We start from the raw sequence: 19,715 nt of genomic DNA on the forward strand, positions 1-19,715 counted from the left end.
TCGAATCAGAAAGCCATTTGGGATGAAATCTCCATCTAGGAGTCCCTTTAACTACCCCTTGGGCTCTATATACAAGTGAAGTAGGGGAGTGGTCTGACAGCAGTATGCTGTTATATTTACATTCTATCACAGAGGAGAGCATAGAGCTGGAAATAAGGAAAAAATCTATTTGTGAGTATGACTTAAATTGGGGAGAATAACAGGAGAATTCTAATTTATCTGGGTTCAGTCTCCTCCAGGGGTCACACAAATTCAGATAATTTATATACTGTAACAATTTCTTCCTACTTTCTATATGAGAGGAATCCATCTCAGTTGACCGATCCAATTTAGGCTCTAAAGTGCAGTTGAAATCACCTGCTATAAGAGCCTTCCCTGGGAGAGGAGCTTCATAAAAATACATTTCCAAAGAATTTGGGATTGTCTTTGTTTGGGGCATATACATTAATCATGTTTATCTTCTCATTTATCAATGTACCCTGGACAATCAGGTATCTACCCCCCATGTCACGGATGACGTTGTCCACTTTAAAGGGTATCAATTTATGGATCAGGATCATCACCCCTCGGGTGTGTGATAAGTAGGAAGCTGATATTACTTGCCCTGGCCATCTCCTTTTTATCTTTATCACTTCATCTGACAATAAATGGGTTTCTTGGAGATATACAACTAACGATTTGAGTTGTTTAACCCTACTGAGGACTTGCTTAATTTTAGCCAACTTCACCATACCTCTAACATTCTATCTAACATTCTATCGGCATTCTATCGGCCAATCGGCTTACTGGATTAAGCGAACAAAATATACAATATATGCATACGCGCATGCATCTGTCTGTGTGGGATTAAAACCACATCTGCGTATAGTGACAATCGGTTGCAGCCTGGTAGAGCATCGTTACAGTACCTTTTCTTAGTAGGTGGAAAAACAAAGTTCAGGTTAAATGATCACATCGTCTGCTGCCGTTAAAAAGTCCCGTCACTGACAGAGGTCCTCACAGTGTCATCCCGTTAGCTAGTCGTGGCCAACTTGCTAGGTGTCCTTGCTAACCTAGCTGGGCATCTTTTGGTCTTTCTGTGTCTTGCTCGCTAATGCCGGCCACTTCCAGGGCTGTTTTCTGTGACTCTGTGCCCTACAAAAAAAAGTGAGAGTTAAATACAACTATTTATTACGTTTGATAAACGACAAAGGGCAACAGTGTTTGTTTATAAACTGCAGCTCGGAAAAGATAATTACTAATTTATATTATATTATATTAATAATAGTAATAGATAATTAAATTAACAAACAGAATCACTGAATGAAAGGGAAACACAAGAACTACTGACTTCAGCCACAGCCTTAGATTAAATCAACTCAAGATAAAAGAAGATTAAAGATTAAGATTAAATCTCTGAAGGTTTTAGCAGAGGAGGATTAAACAACTCCACAAACAGCATTACCAGCTAGAGACCAACTAAAGCAGATACTCATCTCCAGCATGGTGACTACAAACTTTATTATATTCAATAAAACATCAACAACTACATATATGTAAATTCTCAATTCTCATTCTTCTTTTGTACATGTATGAAATAATGTTAAACTGGTTTGTAAACTGGTTTCACACTCTTGTTTCTCTGTCTTTCAGTAGCCGCGTTTCCACTGTCGGGCCAGGGCCGGGCCGTGCTAGTGCGTGCCAGGGCCAGTCGCGTTTCCACTGTCACTTCCGGGGCTTGATCGGGGCTTACTCGGGGCCAACGGCCAGGATTTCTGGCCCGTCGAATACCTTGGTCCAAAGCGGGCCAGCTCGGGCTAGAGGAGTGGTTACCAACAGAGGAGGAGTTTACCATTGGGAGACGGCAGCGGCGGATGATTCTGTCAGCATTTAAGACTTAAAAATAAAATAATTTAAATCGCGTTCATGTTTGAATGCCTTCTGTTTGTGATGCAAAAGACTATGCGCGCTAGCCGTTACCATAGTAAACATACTAAACGCTTGAAGATACGCATAGTAAAAAAAACAACAGCGAACGCTTGAAGAAATCAGACCAATCTTAAAGGCTATCACAGTCATGTTTTTATTTTATCTGTCATAGCCTACGTCTCGTCTCTTTAAACCGGACTATCAAAAAATAAAGTAACTTTTTTTTTCGGGAGCTTCCTCTGTTTCTCTGACTGAAAATATCTGTATGGGAGTCGAGAGAGTGCTAAAGCTCCTCAGGTCGTATGGCATATATTTGTAGAAATTATCATTTTTTCTAAATGTGATGTAAATATGTCCTGTAACTAAGTTACCAGATAAAGAAACAGACGCGACTGAAAAAGTAAGTGTGTCCTCTTTCTTTTGTGAAATAGACCTAACGGTAATTTATTTCTGAGTGACTAATGTGCAATTTTTACATAAATTAATTCATTATGATCAATGTATCACTTTTTATTGTAAACCTGTGGTAAAATATCGATGCTTGGGTTTTAAATATTCAAGTAGCTGCTAAACAAACAAACAAAAAAAAGCTAGCAAACGGCCGCTTTTATCGTGTTTGTTTTCAATGCTGTTTCCAGTGATATCTGATTAGTTTTCTGATAAAACTTCCATTTGTTGGTGAAATGATGGGTTAGTGTGACGTTGTCCCAGAGAGGCGTGTTACGGGCGTGTTTTAGTGAAGCGCTGTGGAGCTTCTGGCCCGACAGTGGAAACGCATGCCCGGTGCTATTGGCCCGAGGCTATTAGCCCGGCACGGCCCGTTTAAAGCCCTGGCCCGGCCCTGGCCCGACAGTGGAAACGCGGCTAGTGATTATAGGACTATTTATTTTTTTGGACAAAATCCACAGTAATTTCAGTCATTTTAGGCCATAAAAATCATACATTGACAATAGACTTGACATTATATTTACAGTCAGACTCCATATTTTCTGTCTCCTTCAGAGATGTCCTGGGGTGCAGATGATCCGGTGATCCGGGTTCTTCTGCTGGGCAGGAAGGGTTCTGGGAAAAGCTCATCTGGAAACACTATACTGGGAAAAAAGAGGTTTAAAATCCACAAATACAAGAAACAAGAAGCTGAAGTGCGTGATGAAGAAACTCAGATCGGAGAGAAGCAGGTGTGTGTGATTGATTGTCCAGATCTACTGGATCCAGATCTGAATAAAGAGAAGCTGGAGAAGATGAAGGATCAGCTGGTCTCTCGATGTTCATCAGGACTCAGTGCAGTTCTGCTCACCATTCCTCTAGAGGAACCTGTGGAAAACGAGGAAGAGATCCTGGATTATATCAAGTGTTTATTAGGTCCTGCAGTTCAGAAGTACATCATGATTCTGTTCACACATGAAGATGAACTGGAGGATCTGGATCAGACCATTGAGGAATATCTACAAGATCATGAGGATCTCCAGCGACTGGTGACTGAATGTGGAGGAAACTTTCACTGTTTCAATAACAGGAGTAAATCAGGTGATCAGACACATGAACTACTGCAGAAGATTGAAGGAATGATGATGGAGAACGGAGGGAAATATATCATGGAAGAGATGAGGAGGAGTGACAGCAAGGAGATTATAATCAATTGTAAGTTGTTATTTCAATAACTTATGATGAGCTAGGCCACACAGGGCTGTACATGAACTGTTTTTGCACATAGCACTGATGCTGCAGAGGCTGAAAGTTTTGTAGCACAGGCCACACAATTGTTTTATTTATTTACCTTTATTTTACCAGGAAATAATCCCATTGAGATTCAAAATCTCTTTTTCAAGGGCCAAGACAGCAGAATATCAGTTCCATAAAAATATATATATATATATATATATATATATATATATATATATATATATATATATATATACAGACATTTTACAGAAAAAGACAGTTGGCAATTTAACATCATCTCAACATAATCACCAGCAGTGTTCAGTAACAGCACATGTGCATTTAGTACTCAAATAGTCCTTAATCCCAATTTTAATGTCATGTCGGTAAATAGTCCAATTTTAGTTGATTCTGTATTTCATACCAGGAAAAAGGTGCAAAAACTTTAAAGGCACTTTCACCGAAGACAGTTCGTGTTTGTGGGATATCATACATGATTTGCCCATATGATCAAAGATTACATTTCCTGGTAGTGATTTTAGGAGTCAAAAGAGAACACAAGTAAGAAGGCAGTTTACACAGTATGATTGTGCAAAGATGGCCAACCAACACTCTCGTACAAGCTACAATGATGAGTACGAAAATTAGAATTAGTTACAAATCTTAATGCTGAATGATATACTGAATCCAGCATTTTCAAAGAAGATTGATTTGCATGCATGTATAAAATATCACCATAATCCAGCATTGACATAAATGTTGTTTGTATAAGTGTTTTTCTCTTACTAAAAGAGAAACAGCCTTTGTTTCTATAATAGAAACCCAACTTTGCTCTAAGTTTCTTTCTTAAACACTCTATGTGCTGATGAAGGACAAATTTTCTTCTAAAAGGAAACCAAGATATTTATAGACTGATACTCGTTCAATTACTTTCTCATATAGTATAACAATTTGACAAGCATCTTCTGTTTTCCTTGATTTAGAAAAGCACATCATTTTAATTTTATCTGAGTTTAGTACAAGTCTCAATTTATGAAGATTCTTCTGAATCATTTTACAAGCAGATTGCAGATCTTCTATGGCACTTGTCAAGGATGATGCAGAACAATACTAAATGGTATCATCTGCATAAAAATGACACTTTGCTTTTGTTACATTCTGACACAAGTCATTTATATAAATAGTAAATAAAATGGGACCCAAAATGGACCCCTGGGGGACACCATTTTATACAAGTAATGAGTTTGAGGACACAACATGAACACTTTGTGTTCTGCCACTCAAATAGTTGCCAAACCATTTGACAGCTTTTGGAGACATTCCACTATCCAGCAATCTCTGAGACAGGACATAGTGGTCAACTGTGTCAAACGCCTTTGAAAGATCTAAGAACAGAGCAGCAAAATATTATTTATAGCACTTATGAAATCATTTAACACTTTCATAGTGGCAGTGACAGTGCTGTGTTTTTTACGAAAACCCGACTGCAAATAATTTTAAATGTTTTTTGTTGCTAAATAGTGTTTCAACTGGTCCCTATAAGCCCTTCTAAAACCTTGGCTAAAGCAGATCGCTTAGATATTGGCCTATAATTATTTGGATTTGATCGGTCACCACCCTTAAATAAAGGAGTGACATATGCTGACTTCAATACACTCTGTATTAATCCAGTTTCAATAGTCAGGTTGAAAATGTATGTCAAAGGTTCTGCAATATGTTCAGCAGCAATATTTTAAAAAGTATGGATCCAACCCATCCGGACCAGCAGATTTCTTAGCATTTAACTTTATAAGAGCATCATATACCTACTGCGTTGCAAGAGGAACAAGATCAAAATTGATAGGTTAATTTTCCCTGACACAGAGTAGTCCTCTGGTCTCCTCTGTTGTTGTGTTGCATGCTCAAACAACAACCCAGAAAATATAAAGTGCTGGTTTAGAGAATCTAACATACTTTTCTGTGATAATTTTGTCATTCAACTTCAACATATTTGGCATGACAGTATCCCTAGAGTCAGAAGACAGTGATTTTATAACTTTCAAAAAATTAGAGGGATTAACTGAACTATCACATATTTCATTTACATAAAAATCAGATTTTGCTTTACGTATTTGAGAGACACATTTGTTTCTCAGGCGCCTAAAATTTTGCCAGTCTGAGCTATTTTTGGATTTCTTTGCCATTGACCAAGCAAGATCACGCTCATGAATTAGATCAGACAATTTCTCTGAAAACCACGGATTATCATGCTCTTTCATCTTATATTTCCTAAAAGGAGCATGCTTGTTTATAATGTCCAAAAATAGTGATTTAAAATATTGCAAAGCTATTTTGGGCTCTGAGATCAGATTCATTCTGGTCCAGTCACAAAGATTAAGATCAATGAAAAAAGCTTACTCACAGAACGACTTCAGATTTCTCTTAATTATAATACGCAGTTTACATTTCGATATCCTGGTATCTCTCACACCAGCTATAAAGCAGTGATCACTCATATAATTTGCAAAAATAGCAGAAGCTTTGTATTTCTGTGGCCCATTTGTTAAAAACAAATCAAGGAGTGTAGACTTATCAGGATGTTAAGGATTTGGCCTAGTTTGCGAGTCTATAATTTGGGTCAGATTCGCTGAGTCAAAACAACTTTTAATTTGATCAGATGCAGGAGTTAGCCAGTCCCAATTTAAGTCACCCATTAAAGCCACTTCGGTTTATTTTATAGATGACAAACAATCAGACAATGAGGACAACGTGTCCTTTGGCGCAGAAGGTGGTCTATAGCATCCGGCGCAACTGTCAAAACATAATTCTGCGATAATTCAATTTTCAACACTACCAATTAAAATTTTCTAGGCACAGACTTGGATAATTGTACTGTTGCCTGCAAACTATTTTTTACATAGATCACCACTCCTCCACCTTTAGCATGATGATCAGTACGAAATAAATTATACCCCTCCATATAAATATAACTATCAAGAGTGGATCTACCCAGCCAAGTCTCAGATAACACCATAATATCAACATTTGTCGATTTGGCCCAAATTCTGACCATATAAATTTTTGGCAATAGACTTCTCACATTTATGTGCACGAAACCAATACCTGGGGCCTCATTTATAAAACTTTGCGTAGGATTTGAGATTTGAGACAGAAGTGGCGCACGTCAATCACATCAGGCGGATGTTTCGGATCCGATTTGAGCTTCGGATGCGTTGAAATATCTGAACTTCTGCGGCTAGACCTATGCTGCGTTCCAGTCCACATTTAGACATGCACTTGCGAACTTCCCTAAGCACTTCCCCTCATGGGAATCCCTGCCGCCATTTTGAAGTGCGCTCCACTTCGTGAAGTGGATGATGGAAGTTTATATAGTCAGACCCTCGTTCCCTCGATTTTGACAGAGGGAGCGAGTCTACTTCATATGTACACTTTAGGCACCTATATGTCCCACAATGCATTACGATTGGGACGTCACCACATATCTCATCTAATCACCACCACAACAAACAACTCTATGATATATTAATTATATATTTTTAATTTAAAACAACCCAAATACACCTATACACATTTAGATGCTGCATTAAACAAATTCTTAAAGGGAAAAAAATGTAAAAAATATATCAACTCTATAGCTGATTCCAAGTGATCAAGGGCTTAGGACGTTCCAATTCAGCCCATTGCAGTTTCCGCCAGTAGAGGGCACTCGTGCAACGTAAGCAATGACGTACATCTGAGTGAACGAGACGGAGGGAAGTTAGCGAGTGAAGGGCATGACAATTTTGGACTGGAACGCAGCCCATATGCGACCGGTCGACTGGATGTGATGTATTCTAATCAAAACTATGAGCGCGAACCTAGAATTACCAATATTTTAATACTTTAACGTTAACGCTATTCCTGCAAAATGGCGGTTATTAATAATTGTGGCTGAAAAAAATATTTTATCATATTTAACAATATTTATATTGATTAGCTCTATACAATCGACTATTTTTTATTTTAGATGTATTGAGAGTCATTTGTTTTGTGTGGATATATTCATGCATGCATTACATTCATTAAAATCATTAATTTTACCATTGTGAATAGCCGAGGGTAACGGTTGCTTCACAACCAATTTCAAAGTTACGTGTCACTGACACTAGGGGGTGAAATGTGACAATCGTATGCGAATTTCGTGTGCAGTGGAAAGGGGGCTGGATCTCTTGGGCTGACGCAATCATCCTCGCCAATCCTTTTGACCAATCCTTTTAACCCTCTTCTTTTCCATGGACAACTTTTTTCGCGGTACATCAACAATTCTGAGGTAAGTTGGCAACGATGTAATGCTTTTAAATTTACTTAACCTATTAAGTCAAGTAAGGCTCTGTTTACAGCTGGTATTAAGATGCGTTTTGGTCGATCGGATCACAAGTTGACGAATGAGACATAACGTTACCCGTTACACCTGGTTTTTCAATCCGTCTCTTTCATCCACTTTCAACCACTTCTATCCTGATTTCTTCGAGGGGAGTGTCTATGGGTGGGTAAATGTATGTTTTTTTCCCCAGATCTTTCGATCTAATAGACAAAATAAGCTTGCGTAAATTACATATGAATGCGACCAGAGACGACGGAGAAACATACGGAGAGCATCAGCTTTAGTTTCTGCTCTGACAGACAAAAGACCAGACGAACGATCGAGTGCATGTTAGAAATCAGGAATGATGAGAGAACATATGGAATCTTGGTATGTTTTCCGTCTTCAAACCAAACTTGTGTCTCCAGCCGACATTTTAAATTCTGTCTGGTTAGCGCGCTTCCGAATATGTTTAAGCTTTGACCACAAACCATGCGCTGTCACTTTAATTCAGCACGTGCAGCACAGCAGAAATAGACTAGCCTGTGAAACGATCGCTACACTGATCGGCACCTGGAACGCATTGCCGGACCACATCCGTGTGCAGTGTGAAAGCTCTAACCTGTTAAAATGTGTGCGGATACGCACCGCATACGCACCGCAAACGGATTATATTATATGAGGTGCAGATGGAACTGGTCCTGGCTGAAGGTTGAGGCCAAAACAGAGGTGAAGGGAGTTCAGCACAGCTTCCCGCTGTCACAGTATTTTAAAAAAATTGACAAGGCAGGGTATGCAAAATGCAGCCTCTGCTCGAAAGAAAAACAAAAGTTCTCATGCCCTCTTGGCACACTGCCAAACCGAGGTGCACCACCAAAAAGTGTACTCTATAATGACTACAGCCAGTGTCCTTCCAGTCTCAACCCAAAGTGCAGTTGATCCTAAGGGCCCTGAAGCCATGAGACAGTGAATTAGGGTGCCTGTACCAACATCCTTAGCTTTTCCCAAACCACTGAAGTGACGTCGACGTCCAGGTTAGCGGTAGCATGAGCCGTCAGGCAAGTGTTATTTAAATAAACTCCTGATGTACTTACAAACTTTCCAATGCCTTGTTTTATGAGTACAGAACTTATTTGTACTACTGTAGAAGTTTGGTACCATTCTGGGCATTATTAGTGGGGTAATTTACCAGATACAGCCTTGGATCCATTAGTGTCTGCACTAAGTCATCCGGCTGATATCTCTAAATAAGCTCTAACTTTAATAATGTTCGACCAAGGGAAAAAAGGCTTCTGGGGAGTGTTTTTGGCTCGAGGTCTTGGTGCAAAGGACCCTAGGTTGATTTTACTCCAAACCATCCCTTTAAAGTTAGCGCTCTCAAGTTAGAGAAGTTGCTTGTTAAGTTCTTTGAGGATAAATACATCCCATGGTCCAACCCTGTCAGCACGCTGATGGACTCCTGTGGTGTTATGCGAGGCAGTAAGATGGGGTTGGAAACAAGAATGCGACAAAACCACTGTCCAGATCTTCTTGATGTTGATGGTGATAGTTGTCACATATATTCACAAAGGTGCAAAGGTTTTTGCAGCTCCTTTCAGCAACCACCTTGAAAAGCTGTTCAGTGACCTGCATTCAGATCATCAATGGGCCTCAGACCAGGTTAGCTAATAACATTCAAATTAATTTTTAAAGCACTTTTCAGCCTGCTACTAAATGCAATGATTGCCTTTACACTTAATTTTACAACTTAATTTTACCCAGTAAAAGTTACAGTGTGTCTTCAGCATGTCAGCCAAGTACATGTGACCTTAGTGAACTTAACAAATGTGTTCCATTGTCTCTTTTTATCAGCTGATGTACCTCAGAGAGATATGTGAGTTCATGAGCATTCCTGGTTCAGCTTCCAAAAGGTTTGTTCAGCACCACTGGCTATTGGCTTATGATGTTGCCATTAGCACCCAGAGGTGCTTCCTGCCTGTAAGATCCTTTACTACGGCTTCATGGACAGAGAAGACAAGGCACTCTACAAGGACCCCATGCAGCATCTTACAACGTAAGGGAAAAGGCACAGACACAGATTTAGTTCTTTCACGAAGACCTCGGCAAAAAAGGTAACTCATCACAGTTGTTATTCTTTGGTTCTGATTGCCTACCTGCACTATGGTAACCAAAGGATTTTCAAGAACCCTTGATTTTATTTATTTATTTTCTTCAGGAATGGCTCAGCTTGGAAAAGACCGGAAGAAGAGGGTGGTTCAGAAAGTGTGGCATGAAGCCACCACAACTGAGCTGCACCTCAGTGTTTATACAGGAGTGCAGCCAATCCTTAAAGAATATGTCATGGTGTTCCAGGTGAGTTACAGAATTAGTCCTCCACTGACAGTTTGACTCAAATGAATGGTACATATCCCATCAAGCTTTTTATCTAATCAGAATGAGAAAAAAAAAGTTTTAAAATCCCAAATTATGACATTTGGATTATGATGATAAAAATGTAACTGAATTCTGTGGTGGCTGGCCTCAAAAAATAAATTATAGCAATCTCATGTTTAATAATTACTGAGAACACTTTCTTTGTAGGACCTTAGACTTGAGACCCAAAGATCTGATTCTTTGTGTTAATTTATGTACATTAACCCACACCTTCATGTTATTTTCCTCACAGGGCAGTCAGACACTTATCCATAAACTGCACGACAAACAGCTGCAAGTTTTCACAAACTTCCTTGCCTGCTTTGTCCAGTCTGAACACCTGAATCCAATGCCCAAAGCTCTGACTACTCTGGACTTTGATGGCAAACTACTACCTGCGAGAGAAATGTATGTTGGACGAGACGAGGATCGGTTCAAAGTGGCTCATCCACAACACGCTGTGAGTAACTGGAATGATTAATTTGGAGCCTCTGCTGTGTTTGCATGATTATATGTACACTAGTGTATGTGTGCTTGTTGTTGATCTGTTTTAGCTACTGAAGCCATTCCTTCAACAAGTCTCCAGGCCAGGGCATACATTACATGTGCCAAATACCTGCAGAAAAAGCTGCCTTTGCAGAGCAAGACCCTGCAGTGTTTGTCTACCATGGATCCAGTTGTGAGAGGGCACTCTCAGAATGTGTTTGAATTAAAGAAGCTCAGCTCACACAAATGTTGAGTCACATGCTGGCACCTGAAGCTGACACTCACCAGGAGATTCTTCATTATAGTGTGGACCAGACCCTGCCCACTTTCACAGACGTAAATGATATTGTGACATGGTGGGCCTCAGTCTTTGAAACAGAAAAACATCCAGGCCTGTGCCAAGCTGTAAAAGCTGCCTTGTCCTTCTTCCATGGTCCCTTGGTGGAATCGTCCTTCAATCTGATGGGTGACATTATAGACCCAAGACGCACCAGCATAAACATCGATACATTCAGTTCCATCCAGACTGTCAAGTACACTTTGCTGTACAGGAATCAGACTGCCATAGAGATGTTCAGGATGGATGATGTTAACACTCTGAGGTCGGCAAACGCGCAGGCGCGTTTTGCTGGATTTTCTCCACATTGTAGCACTATAAACTTAAATTACTCCATCATTTATGGTCATACAGAAAAAAGAAATATAAAAAATAATCTGTGATATTTCTACTTTTGTATGTGTCCACTTACAATAAAATCAAAACATTGTGCTTTTGTAAAATAAAGAAAACAAACAGGGTGTGCGTTCTGCCTCTCCGTCGTGGTGAACTTTTTTTCTTGAGCACATCTATAAACTGAAACAAAACTCAGCGAATACTTGTCACACATTTATGAGCCATATACCTTTATAAACATTTAAGTGTGTACTTTTAAATGATCGTATTCAAACTGAAAACAAATATTCTCTGTTTAAGTAATTTGTATAAAACCAACAAGATGTCCAGCTTCTCAAACGCTTCCTAATTATTTTTAATTTGACCACGCCCAAGAGCGCAAAAGAGATTCACATGCAAATCTCCACATGGAACGCGAACTCGCTCATTACCTCAAAAACAAAACACCAAAACACTTCACTTCACTTTTCTTCGAGTTTGAAAGACGCGCCTGAGCTTACATTGGATTTACCTCAGAAGAAGAAGAACGCGATTTGAAGACAAGAAAGATGTAAGGTAAGAAATTCTTACATATTAGTTTGTTATTGTTGCATAAATTTCACATTGCAGCAGAACTGTTGCTAGATATATGGGGAATATTATAATATTTAGACCCGTGTTTACTGTTACTGTGTTTGTGAATATCTGCTCAAACGTAGATATGTATATGGTAACCATAATGTTTTATATTTGAGCGCGATCGCGTTTGAATGTATCATATTTTGAAGCGCGATCGCGTTTGAATGTATCATATTTTGGATCGCGATCGCATTTGAAAAGCAAAACGCACCAAACGGCTTCATGTTTTTACTATTATCTCATTTCATATCATCATAACGATTGGAAACATTTGAAGTAACATGATAATCAATATATTTTTCTCTAGCTTAGTTGTTACTGAAATCTTTTGGAAGATTTATACTGCTATAGGTTATTGTTATTATTATTTTATCCAGCACTGCGCATAGCTTATGCCTACAAGGCACAACAAACCTGGTGTTCATTATATTATATATTGTTGGAAACATCTGTGTGTGTGTATTCTGTGAATTTTAAAAAGCAATTTTAACCAGAAAAAAACTAAAATTTATTCCCAAAATCGTGCAGGACTTTCTCTTGATATCAGTATGTTCACTTTTTTTTTTTCAGGGCCCAGATGCCACTGAGTCCTGCTGACTTCAACATTCACATTAGTCTCTGTACATGAACATGGTAAAGTGAAAATGAAACACCTTGGAAATGAAAGGTAAGTACAATGTTTTTAGGAATGGCACAAAGGTCTCTGTCTTTGGATCATTGTTTTCAATAAGTGCTTTTTTGGCATTTGTTGTGTATCTTTGGATTATGTTGTGTTGTAAATAAATCCAAACAATTTAAAAGCCATTCTTTTTTAAATCTCCTCATTCTTTGTGCAAGTTTGCTCAGAATGACAGGGCCTGATAGCTCCTAATTGGGCCGTTAGGGGAGGGTCTTTGTCTTTCTCAGGTGTGAAAACAATACATATTAATGACCTCCCGCATAAAGCTTTCTTACACAAAACACGTCGTAACATTTTTAAATCAATATATTGTCTTATCTGAATGAGCAGTCAGGGTGATTTTCACATAGTTTTAGAGCAAATATTTTAGGCTACGTCATACAATTTTCAAAAGTCTTGTGAATAAATAATCAGTATGGGTTTTATGGCCTTATTTCAGTGAGAATTTTTTTTGTATTTTCACAAACCACACATAAATGTCATTATCTCAAAACTACAAACTTTTACATACATGCTGCTGATATATTATTGTAGCAGAGTTTGTGCTGAATACAGTGTAATTAGATTTTAGCCATGAAAATGTCACAAGTAACAGAAATAACCACAAATGTCAGAGCATGTCAGAACACCTCCAGGGCCCAGAAAACAACTCAGACCCCAAAGGGTTAAGCTTGGGGAGGTAGACATGAAGCTGTGCAGCAACATCAGTTCTGCAGGAGTAAGAGACAAGGCCCAGCGACAAAGGAAGTTGCTGAGAGTCAGAGAGAGGAGGTTGGAGTTCGACTGCCAGGAAGAACATATAGCAAGAAAGAGACACATTGCTAAGCAGCAAAAATTGGCACTTGAAAGACTTGTGCAGGCAAAAAGACAGAAGAAATAAACATTTTGACCAAGTTGTGGCTGGTGTACCAAAATGTTTAATTGGTATTAATAAATGTGATTTTTTACCTGTCTTTTCCCTAATTTTTTTTTTTTTTTTTTTTTTTTTTTTGTCGGAATGCACCAGAATGCTTAATTTACATGTTAAATTCTCAAAAAAAAATCTTCTTCTTGGGGGGAAAACACTTCACAAAATTAATAGACTATTAATATATTAATATTAATAGTAATACTACAGACCCATCTAAATCAACAATAGTGTTGTAAAAGTTTTTGAGAAAATAATCTTTTTCCAATTATCGAATTATTTAGCCGACAATATTCTATTATCTCAATGCAAATCTGGATTCAGAAAACATTTTTCTACCACTACAGCACTTCTTAAAGGGGCATTATGCAAGTCTGAGTGTTTTTTCTCTACGAGCTCCCCCTAGTGTCTGGTAGTATAATGCTTTCAAACACTCTGTCATAAAAACGAACTGTTGTCCCTCACCACGAGCAACCCAGCTGATCAGCTGTCAACCTACCTGAGCAGAGGAACCGGCTATTTCAAAACCAGTTATGTCTACCGAGGCAAGTAAAGCAATACTTTCTTTCCAACTGATGGCGATTTTTTTATTTATTGTGTTGTCATGCATACTAGTATTTTTACCGGGAACGAACGATATGAACGAGGCGAACTACTGCTTTCGTGTTTGTTTGTTTGTTTGTTTTTGGGAGAATGGGCATGAGCATAAAAAAAAATATATATATCGGAGGCTAATATTTGTCTAAAGTTATATTAGCAAGGTCTATAAGTTCATCTGGTAGAATGATGGTTTACCTTTGCTTGTCTAAGAAAACATCAGAACGTTTTTTCTAGCTCGATCATGAAATGTGCAACATTTTGCGCGTCTGATATTGCCTAACGTTACTATCAGACGCGTTGACTTAGTGACATAAAATAAAAGTGTAAGTTACACAAATAAAACCGACAGAGGAACTGCCAAACAACTACAGAAATCAAACATGTTTGCTAATGACAATGCTAACATCAAAGTTATAGTATCTAGCGTACTAGTAAGCCCCTAACAGACAGCGATCATAATAAAAACCTTTACAGACAATAGCAAACATCCTGAGGTTGCAATTACTTGAAATTTAAATATTAAACACAGTTTATTCCAAAGATACTTAACTTACAAGTGCAACAGCAGGATCAGCATCCATTTTGCAGGCTTCTGTTTCTCTCAGTTCTCACCATTCTGAAAAAGCCGGTCCGATATATTTACTCGAGTCTGACTTCTTGCTCGGTCAGTCTCCCGTTTCCTCTTTCGTTGGTCCTCCGACAAAGATTTCCTAGCTTTCTGCTTCTTTTTTACAGGCTCAGCCTCAGCCATAACTCAATCTATCGTTGCCCTTTGCTTATAGCTAGCCCGCCGGTGCTTGAATAGGGGCGTGTACATGTGCAGTGCCGTCAAGCAATTCGTTACATCGCGAGACCTGATATCACGCGATACTTCCTGACGCCGACCCGCCGGCCCAAAGTTGCAAGTGAGTTTTTTCCGCTCTCGGGCACCAGGGGGGTGTGAAACCACCACCATTCAACCCGAAATAAGTAATATAACCATTCCACTGACTCCGAAGCTGTTCAGTTAAGGTTCAAAAGTTACCTAGTGTCCCTTTAAATTTTCTAACGATGTGTTTTCGAGTTTTGATAATCGTATGTGTACAGGTGCATTATTTTTAGATCTTACTAAAGCTTTTGATTTAGTTGATCATTATTTATTGTTAGACAAATTGTATTCTGTTGGTCTGTCTACTTCTTCTTTGCTTTGGTTCAATTCTTATCTACATAATCGTCACCAGTGTGTGTCCTTTGGGGGCAGCATCTCTTATTTCACTGGCATTGACAGAGGAATTCCTCAAGGTTCCTCTCTAGGGCCTTTACTATTTTCGATATTTATCAATGATCTTCCACATAGCTGCACTGAATGCAATATCCAACTTTATGCTGACGACACGGTCATTTATTGCTCCAAACCTAATATTTATGACATCAGCACTACACTACAAAATGGTTTTGATTCAGTCCAGCGGTGGCTATTGTCCAACAAGCTTCTACTTAACAAATCAAAATCATATTCAATGCTTTTTCAAAAAAAGCTGAATCCATCATCTGAAAATTCACTAAAAATAATTTTTCTTGGTCAAACTCTCATAAAATCTACTAGGCAAGTCAAGTATCTTGGCCTTTGGCTTGACTCTGATCTTTCTTTTAGCACTCATGTACATAATATAACTAATAAGCTCAACTGCTCACTTAGAATTTTATACCAGTCAATTAACTGTTTTAATTTTCTTGTCAGAAAAATAATTATTTCTCAACTTATATTGCCAATCTTGGATTATGCCGACATCGTATATCAAAATACTACAGCCACTGCCTACAATAGCCTGTGTAGATTTATTCTCCGCTGCCCCTATAGAACACACCATTGTGAAATGTACCATCAACTGTCCTGGCTGACCCTACCAGATAGAAGGCATTTTCATTGGTTACAATTTATTTTTAAATGTATTTATATGGACTATCCTTCCTATTTAAAGCAATATCTAATTCCATTTAGTTTGTTTTATAACTTGCGACACAATTATCAAATTTATTTTCTTATTCCTCAAATCAATAAAGAAATAGGAAGACATGCATTTCAATATAAAGCACAGTATGAGTGGAATAACCTTCCAATTTCAATTCGTTCTTTGATTTCCTTTCCAATGTTTAAAAATGCCTTAGTTCAACATCTTCAGAATACATGCAATTGTTTTTTTTTTTTTTTTATATCTCTGTGCTGGTTTGAGGGAACAGGTCAGGACAGATGCTGGAGCATTTTCGGTGGTCACTACTGCTTTACAGTGGTTACCACTGAGTTGATACCCTTACATGGGATTAATTAAAACCTATTTTAACCCTCTGGGGACCAAAAACGCACCCGCGCGTTTTGCTCGTTTTTTTTTTTTAGCAATGAAAATAAACACTAAATGCTCTGTTAATTTTGATCTTTCATTTTCGTGTTATACATCAATCGATCCTGTTCAGTGTCTATTTTTTTTCTGTATACTCACAATAAAAATAAAGTGTTTTGCTTTTTGACAAATAAAGAAAAATTAACATGATGCGATTTCTGCCTTCTCTCTGTCAGTAAACTCCCATTTGAAACGCGTTCGAAAATGATCTATAACTCCGCGAAAATTCAGTCAAACAGGCAAACAGACCCACGGGCATAAAGCTTGAGATCGCATCTTTTAAATGAAGTCATTTATATAAAAAACAAATATTCTCAGCTTCTGTAATCTGTATAAAAAGAGAGCGACTCCAGTCGACCTCATTACGAGATGATTCACAGTAATGTGACCACGCCCCGGAGAGCGCGTGCTATTCAAACGCAAATTCTGAGAACCATTTCAGAGCTGTGAAACGCCCACATCAGCTGTAAACAAAGCGCGTCGCGACTCCTCGCGAGTGAGACATTATAGCCTACCTTATGGAGAAACGATTCCTCAGAACAGTGCTGATGAGGAGCAATATCTCCTGAAATGAGGAGCAGATTCCGCTGAGGAGTGAGGTAGGCTGTTTTCTTTTCTCACGTGTGGAATAACGTTATGGAATAACGTTAGTGTAGGCCTATGTAAACCGCAAAAAGATGAATCCCATTTCTATAATATGACTCGCCTTTCTGTGAGATGAATGAAGGGGACATATTTGTAAAGACTGTTTAGCCTAAATATGAATCGCGCGTCTGTGTGTAAAATAATAAACTGCTTTGCTATAGCCTACTGAGATGAGTAAAAATCAACTGGAATATGTTGAAATAAAATGTATTTGTATAAGCAACGTATTAAACTGCAAATTAGCATTTATATGCCCTAATATTTCATAAAAACAACATTACAGTCAGGCGAAGTATGAAAGACAACATTTTGTTGACTAGACTAGGGTACAGTTTTTAGGCTACTGTAGAATATACCGCCACATCAAAAAAGCTTTTGTTTAGCAATTTCTGCTCATATCTAACGTTATATATATATAATATATATAATATATATATATATATATATATATACTATTTTTGTCAAAAATAAAGTCATAGACTAAGATGTTAGATGTTCCAATGTTGGCTATATTCAAACTAATGAATACATATGATCAAATGTAGGCCTATAATCTTTTTTTTTTTTTTTTTTTTACAAAGAAAGAGTACACTTGAAATATTGTTGAAATTGTAATTATTGTTGTAATTGTAACATTTTTAATAAAATAGCAAAATATATTTACAAGAGAGATGTAAGCGAAATCTTAAATGGTCAATATAAGTCTTCTTCTAAATACATCTTTTGTCCTTGCATTGTGGCTCAGTCAGTGTCACACCTGAATGAATGGGCATTAGGCAGAGTCATTATGCAGAGTGGGTGGGACAAACTACTCCTCCTCCACGCCCCCCTCGCATAATGGCTTTCCAAGCAAAACCTGTTTTACACCATTTAACCCTCTGGGGACCAAGGTGTTTTTGGGGCCCTTGAGATGTTCTGACATGCCTTGACATTTGTGGTTTTTTCAGTTATTTATAAACATGTTAATGGCTAAGGTGTAAATTCACTCTATATAGCACAAACAGGGCTACCATAATATGCGAGCAACGTGTATGTAGATGTTTGTATTTTTAAGAGAATAATGTTTATGCGTGGTTATTGGAAAAAATAAAAATGAAAGTTGCTGAATTAAGACCACAAAACACATATTAAATATGTGTCCACAAGACTTTTGACTAATGGATGTTGTCCCTTTGAGTTCTAGCTTCAAAATTATGTGAAAATAGTCTTGCTTTATCGTTCACAAAAAAAATACATTGATTTAAATGGTGTAAAACAGGTTTTGCTTGGAAAGCCATTATGCGAGGGGGGCGTGGAGGAGGAGTAGTTTGTCCCACCCACTCTGCATAATGACTCTGCCTAATGCCCATTCATTCAGGTGTGACACTGACTGAGCCACAATGCAAGGACAAAAGATGTATTTAGAAGAAGACTTATATTGACCATTTAAGATTTCGCTTACATCTCTCTTGTAAATATGTTTTGCTATTTTATTAAAAATGTTACAATTACAACAATAATTACAATTTCAACAATATTTCAAGTGTACTCTTTCTTTGTAAAAAAAAAAAAAAAAAAAAAAACGATTATAGGCCTACATTTTATCATATGTATTCATTAGTTTGAATATAGTGTCACCGGTGCAGGCTGGGGCGGACTCGGATGACCAGCCGCCCCTGACTCCAGACACCACCGTGAGGAGCCGACACCACAGGCACGCAACAGACGGACAAAGGAGGAGGCAAGTAATTGAGTTCACAAGTAACAATCTTTATTGAATAATAATCAACTTGAGGAAAGAATAAGCAACTCTTGTCTTCTAAGGCTATTCGACCGGAGTAGCCGCTGGATCGATTATTCACTGTCTTCGAGACCCAATGGTGTAATAGTGGCTGGGAAGGCTTACTCCACAGCGTTGCTGCACATCTGCAGGATTCAGACGGTAAGTAACAGGCAATGTTTCTTCGCCCAGCAGCAGATTCTCTTATCAGGACATGCAAGGGAAATCGTGACTTTAAAACTTACTTCACAGCGTTGCTGCACATCTGCAGGACTCAGACGGTAGGTAACAGGTAAGATTTCTTCTCTTAACAGCAGCTTCTCTTATCAGAACGTGAGAGGGGAATTGCGACTTTAAAACTCACTTCACAGCGTTGCTGCACATCTGCAGGTCTCGGACGGTAAGTAACAGGTAATGTTTCTTCGTCCAACAGCAGATTCTTTCAGGATTCTTCCCTCAGCATCAAACACTTTCATCAGACATTAGCGAGAGACTCAATAGGCAGCTTTACCAGCGATGTTGTACATCTTCAGAGCTCCATCAGTAAGTATAACGGTTCAGACTTTTCCACAGCCATACGGTTCTTCACGAGACTTGTAATTTCAGAGAGAGAGAGGGTTAACAGGAGCCTTCAATGAGGGATTAC

General features: G+C 38.3%; 1 protein-coding gene across 1 annotated transcript in view; it reads left to right on the forward strand.

Annotated features, from left to right (window-relative positions):
• Window positions 1-2,912: 2,912 nt before the first annotated feature.
• LOC311299306 (GTPase IMAP family member 8-like) overlaps window positions 2,913-19,715 on the forward strand; it is a gene marked incomplete at its 5' end in the record, with an annotated part of 29,720 nt that continues 12,917 nt past the window's right edge. Inside the window, one exon of the mRNA XM_084422814.1 lies at window positions 2,913-3,549. Within this exon, the coding sequence (XP_084278940.1) occupies window positions 2,913-3,549 (637 nt within the window). The remainder of the gene's footprint in view (window positions 3,550-19,715) is intronic.

The sequence above is a fragment of the Rutilus rutilus genome, assembly GCF_951802725.1.
Source record: "Rutilus rutilus genome assembly, chromosome: 1".
In the NCBI taxonomy this organism is placed as follows: Eukaryota; Metazoa; Chordata; class Actinopteri; order Cypriniformes; family Leuciscidae; genus Rutilus; species Rutilus rutilus.